Source organism: Poecilia formosa, unplaced genomic scaffold (assembly GCF_000485575.1).
Source record: "Poecilia formosa unplaced genomic scaffold, Poecilia_formosa-5.1.2 Scaffold469, whole genome shotgun sequence".
Taxonomy (NCBI): domain Eukaryota; kingdom Metazoa; phylum Chordata; class Actinopteri; order Cyprinodontiformes; family Poeciliidae; genus Poecilia; species Poecilia formosa.
Window position 1 is genome coordinate 413,104 of NW_006800408.1, and position 6,172 is coordinate 419,275.

The 6,172-nt window shown below is 42.4% G+C and overlaps 1 protein-coding gene across 2 annotated transcripts in view; it reads right to left on the reverse strand.

Moving 5' to 3' along the window:
- The window catches only part of urp2 (urotensin II-related peptide), a 27,318-nt gene extending 25,434 nt beyond the window's left edge, over positions 1 to 1,884 (reverse strand). For both annotated transcript variants that reach the window (XM_016664132.1, XM_016664131.1), the window contains exon 1: positions 1,350 to 1,884. In XM_016664132.1, coding sequence (XP_016519618.1) covers positions 1,350 to 1,470 — 121 coding nt within the window. In that variant the 5' untranslated portion in view covers positions 1,471 to 1,884. The remainder of the gene's footprint in view (positions 1 to 1,349) is intronic.
- Positions 1,885 to 6,172: the final 4,288 nt, after the last annotated feature.

Sequence of the window (6,172 nt, forward strand, 5' to 3'; positions counted from 1 at the left end):
GATTCATCTCTCTCAGTCAATTATTACTTGTGATTTATTTCCATTTTCTGTGTAACAGCTGCAAAATAATGCGTGCGTAAAAAATGCGCTTAATGACGCTGTGATTGCCGATCCATCGTCCTTGTGGTAAGAATCTTCCCACACTCGACGTTTGTTAGCTTAGCTTTAGCTCAGCTTTTGTTGTATATCCAGGCCGCCTGTACAAGCTCCACATTTTCTCCTTCCTGTCAGAGGCACTGCATAAAGAGCTCAGTGGTAAGTGAGTTTTTGCATGCTTTTAGATTCCATTTCTAACATTAATTTTTGATAGCCGCTGCTATTTGTCTACTGTTCTGGTTGTCCCCGACTGGCGGTCCGCCTGTCATCTGGATAATCTGTCGGCTGCCTACCTGTCGTCCTGTTTGCTGGCTTCATGCCCGCCGTCCTGGTCGGTGTAAAGCTGGCTCCTATTACTCGTCCAGTGTGGCTGATTTGGGCTGGTTGGTGATCAGCTCGGACTAATCTTTCTAGTGCCGCTCTGAGTGGCGCCTGCTACAGTGGATCGGTTCCCCCTAGGACGGACCCTTAATTTGGACTATTGCTGCTTGATTGGTTGTGGGCTGAACTGCATAATTGTATTGTCCGTAATTTGAATGTTTCTTTCCTTTATTTTAACAGGAACGGCCAGCTCGTGGTGTTGGTGGTGGACTTTCTCGGTGGTGGTACTCCTTCCTTCTGGTTTGGTGCATGACTTTCTTTTTTTTTTTTTTGCTGTTTCTTTTCTTTTAGGACAGTACCCTGAATTGCACTTCTATCTCTGAGTTGAGCCCTAACTGTGTCTTTTAAAGTATGAGTGGTTTTAAACTAGTATTTTTGATTAAACTAAAACAATTGTGTAATAAATAAACTTACTGAATTGTGAGATTGTCTCAAGCCTCATCTGTAGCGGGTCTATGTGACTTAAAGGTAACTTTTTAGTGGAGTCATTGCAAACAATTTCATTTTGATTAAAATAGTGCTTTTAAATTTAAGTTACCCATTTTTACCATACTGGTCCCGCCTCACATAGCAATACGTTGTGGCAAAAACACTTGTAAATATAATATTTAAAATGTTATATCAACTTCTGTTCTATGTCAAACTGCTATGATTGTCACATTTTTGTTTCAACTTTTCATGCTAATACTACAAAACTATCTCTCTTACCCAAAATTAGATATGAGGACCAATAATACTTTTGGAAATAACTGTTTGGATTTCATACATTTATACATAATCATATTGTGTACTACATTGGAAATGATCAACGGAAAACTGTTGATCTGAAAACAACTGATTTCACTAACATGTCACTGGCTGGCTGGTCTCACCTGGTAGTTCAGTCGTTTCTTCTCTTCTCTCAGTGGGTGCTGAGTTAACTTGGATTCCAAACAGCATCAGCTTAATTATAACCACCTTCATCCCCAAAACAACTGCTGCTCTGCTATGCATTGCGTCTGCAGAGGAGTTTAGAGTCCAGCACTATTGCTAGTTACAAGAAACTCACTGTATGCTGAAGTTTCAAACTCCGGATTCCTTTCTACAAACTCTGCTGCTTCTCAGTATGTGGTATTTAAAAAAGTTGCATTAAACTCCTCAGGTGTTTTGTTGATGCCGAGTTGGTGATAAGATCAATTCAAGTTGTCCTTTTAAATTATCAAAGCTTTTCAAAAATAGCCTGATATTTTGATTTTTGTTTGAAGATATGTCTAAGTCAGTATAAGCACCTTAGACAAAAAAAAAATCCAGAAGGTCAACTCCAAGTTCTTCCAACAATTCACTGTTGTGGGGCCTTTTTTAAGGCATATATCCCATAGCTGCACCTCTTAGATAAGGCTTGTCAAGGATATGTGTCTGGTCCTGGTGCACTTGTCTAATATTGCCTTTATAAACTGGAGCTTTTTGCTGAATGTGTAACTGACTGATCAGAGGAACCAGTTAAAGACCTGAAAGCTCTCTATTCCCACCCACCCTACAATGTAGATTGGTGACATTTGGAAAGTTTGTCAGAGAGCTTAGTGTGATTGGTCTTAAAGCTATTTTTTGTGAATGTGGAATGTGTGCTTAGGACAGAATTTAATGTGTTGGTGTGCATGTGTGTATTTGTGTAATTGCATTTGTGTGTGTGGCCCTCACTGTGCAAGCGGTGATAAGGTAGTTCTTAATATGTTTGCTTAGGGGCCATAGAAATAGAAAGGATCTCTGACGCATGAGGGTCTGGAGCCATTCAGAATAAACACACACACACAAACACACACACTACTCTTTAAACACCAAGAACTTATATGTTAAATAAATCCAAACACACACTGATCATAAAACAAAGTGTGATGTGCACATCAAAGGTCACAGAGAAGATTCAAATATGTGGACAGAAAGAAGATTTTGTTTTTTCTTTAACTGTTTGCAATTAATCTCTCAAGAAGTTTCAAGAATGATGGTGGAATGCCCCTTCTCTTAAATTTGTCCATTTAATGAAGGGATGATGTAGGAGGTTTGCAAGCCAATGTGTGGAAAAGCAAGAACGATAAAAAATGTGTGTGTGTGTCAGTTGCTGGGTGAACAGAAGTTAACTCAAGAGCATTTCTTCACTGCTTCTTCGTCTGTCTGCTTATCTTTGACGCTAATGCTCTGTGAGTAATTCAAATCGCAGGAATAAGACCGGTTACATCAATGGAAGTAGTGATGCTAAATGAATGACTTCTATAATCCACCTTAAAGCAATTTTGTACAAAATACTTAACCCTACATTCTGCTTGATGTGTTTATGGGTGTTTTTAGCACATGGAAGTAAAAGTTTATTAGTGTGATTTCCACCAAAAATGGAGTGTTCGAAGCAGACAATTCTTCAATCTAACTTGTAAATGAGGTTACAAAATTCCTTCTCTATTTCTATCCCCAATGTCCAAGCCTGGATTTTAGTAAGGGCTTACTGGGGCTGCAGATAGGACCCCGGCGGTTTGGGAGAACAGAAAGATGCTTTGTATTTTTGTGAATGAAAATCAGAATGCTTTAATTTTATCACTGGCTAAGATCATTTTGGTTGTGTTGTTGAAAAACTGTGTTATTTGTTCTGGCAAACATCCATCATGAATGCTTGATTATTATTGGTCCAAGTCTGATGCGTCTTATACATTGGGGCGGAGCATCAGTGATTTCTCACGATGGTGGACAACAGAATGAATGACGGTGGAACGCAGGAACAAAAGAAAAAGAAGAGCGCAACGAGGAGGTGATGAAGAAAATATAAGATTTTTTAAAACCTCACATTGGACATGGAACAGAACCATTGGCCCTCTCCACTTCTCAAAACGTTAGCCTTTAAGTTGATTTATCCTTCATCCACTGTGGCTGTGTTTTTGCTTTTAACGATGCTAAACATCAGTGATGCTTTGAAATGGGTTTTTGTGACTGGAAACACGCAACAAAAACGAGAAAGACAACAGCCAAAGTCACAGAAAAGAAAGGAGACTGCTCTGCGCGCGCTCTCACCGCAAACTTAGAAAAGTGCGATTAGCTATAGCCTCTCCAGCTAGCAGCAGAGGGAGGAACTGTCTACTGCTACAGGTGAAGATCCAAGGTTCACAAAATAGCTCAAGTGCATCATGCCCTGCCCTGACACGCAGCTAAATCCAGTCATCATCGAATAAAAGTTTTGACCAGGTTTGGCTGTCAGAGGGGAAATACTCACCTTGACTATATGAGCTTGGTAAGGAAATAAACCTGACAATCATAGAGAAAGATACAGTTGATAAAAATTGAAAGAGCGATGGAAATAGCAAATAGCTTTTTTATATTGGTGAATAATTACATAATCGCCTGTTAATTTTATTAGTTTTAATGTGACAAACCATGACTCATATAATTTATATAAATGAGACATTAAATATGTTATCCTATGATGATTATGTTCAAACCAGCAAGGCAATTAGTCCCATTTGATCATTTATTAAAGGTTTAAAAATGACAGCAGCTGCAGAGCGCCACAGCAATGGGAAAATAAGCTGATAAACAGGTGAAAAAGCTTTTTCTCGCTTTCTGTGTCGGCACACAGACCCATTACCATGACAACCAACACAATATCTTCATTAACCTGGAGAGCAGAGAGTAATATATTGACCAGAATGTCTTGCACTGTTGCTAACTTCCTGCTTTTAGAGCGGTCTCCGGTCCATTTGCATTCTCACTGCCTTCCAACTGTTTAAGGGTTCTATTCAACCGGACCGAGACCAAGGTTTTTAGGCGTATCGGAGTTCACTTTTTTAGTCCGTTTTGGAATTCAAATTTGCATTCTCACCTCCCAAACAAATCAGACTTTCTAGAAAGACGGATTAGTCTGATTCAAGACTGTAATCCTGGGCGGGTGTGAATGAACCCTTAATGCAAAGTTGTTTAACAAAGTAGTAAATAATATATTCATACCTNGGGGGTCTATATGTTAATGAATTTAACACCTCTGACAGCAGCGGGTGGTGGCGCCTATTGTAATCGCCCGTCTGGGTCATTAGCCAATTGAAATAGTGTAGGAGGGGCATGCAGTTAGGTTTATAAATAGGGTAAGAGGATACAGAGTGCTACTTGCTAAGTTTGAGGATACAGCGTGCTACTTGCATAGTTTTCTACAGAAGAGTCAAGCAATGAATGGAGATCAACAAACTCATCCTCTTACTGAGGATCAAGGACCACAGCCGGTCGTATATGAAATCCCTATATCTGTGTACCCGGAGCCGGACCGCGCAGAGGATAATGACGTCGAGGGTTGTTCGACCTCTGATGGCCCCGATCCGCCGCCGACAACGTCTTCAAGGAACTTCTTGACGAACGGGACATCTTTCCTGTGTGAGACCCCGGTCACGATCACTGAGTACTCACCTCGTCTACAGGATGCTCCTAAGAAATCTACATTTTATGTGTGTCGGGTGCAGACAGCGCCTTTTTTCATGAGACTGAAGGACGAGTGGTCTTTGGAGCCTTATGGACTTTGGGGGTCTTTCGGCTATGTTTTCCAGTATGAAAGAGGTGAGCTTTACCTGTACCAATTGGATAAAGAAGAAGAACTCGCGCCACTAACGGCCACGTGCAGCCTGACCACCAACGACTGGGCTGTTTTAAAGTACACATTCCCCCACTTTACTGAAGCCGGTGAGTCAGCCATGGAGTATGATAACGAGGATGACGGAGGAAACCCGTTCAGACCACGACCTGCAAAACGCAGTAGAAAACAGTGTTTCCCGAGCGATGGTGAAATAGCCAGAGGAGCTATTCTCATCAGCGCTAAATGGGAGTCAAGGAGTACCTCAACAGGACGGTGGACTTTGCGAGCAAGCAGACGAAAGAACGGCAAACCGGAGTTACCGGATTTGTTTGTTCTGGAAGCTATCAATCTAGACGTCGGTGTATTCAGGACAATGCTGGCTCTACCATATGATGCCTGGGCTCAGAAAATGATTGAAGTCGGGGGTCGTATTTCTGAACTGTTTGAGAAGTCTCGTTCCTGGGGCGAGACGTTATCGCTGAAGAAAAAATTGGTATTTGAACTCCCCGATGTACCACGGGGACCCACCCTCTTCTGAGGACAAACACCGCCCCTATGGGTTGGAGTTGTTGAGGACACGCCCCCTACTGTATATATATATGAGTCGAGGATCCTGACGCGCATTCCACCATTTTTCTTCCTGAGTGAGACTACCGCCGTTGACCTGCGAGAATGGATGGTACACAGACGCCGTCGCTGTGGGGTCCGTTTTGGGATGAATGCTCTCAATACCCTGGGAGTCTGTTCTCACCCGAGAGCCCCGGAGGCTGCTACTACACGGAGCCATATTACCCGCCTTCACCGGTCTTGTACTCCTCTACAACATCATCTCCGGCGATCTCTCCAACATGTTTTTTAATGTCTACCATGTCGGATTATGGGACAGAGACCGGACCACTTCACTCTACCCCTCGGGCGACAGCAGAGCAGGAGGAGGTAGCAGAGCTGGTTAGCGGTTACTTCGGAACTTCATCGATGTCCACCATACCTGAATACGGTACAGAGAGCGGACTGTTTGAGTCTACCCTTCAGACGGTGGCCGAGCATGCTAGCACGAGTGAACTGTCTGAGTCTACCCCTCAACCGTTAGCTGAGCATGCCAGCACGAGCGAGCTGTTT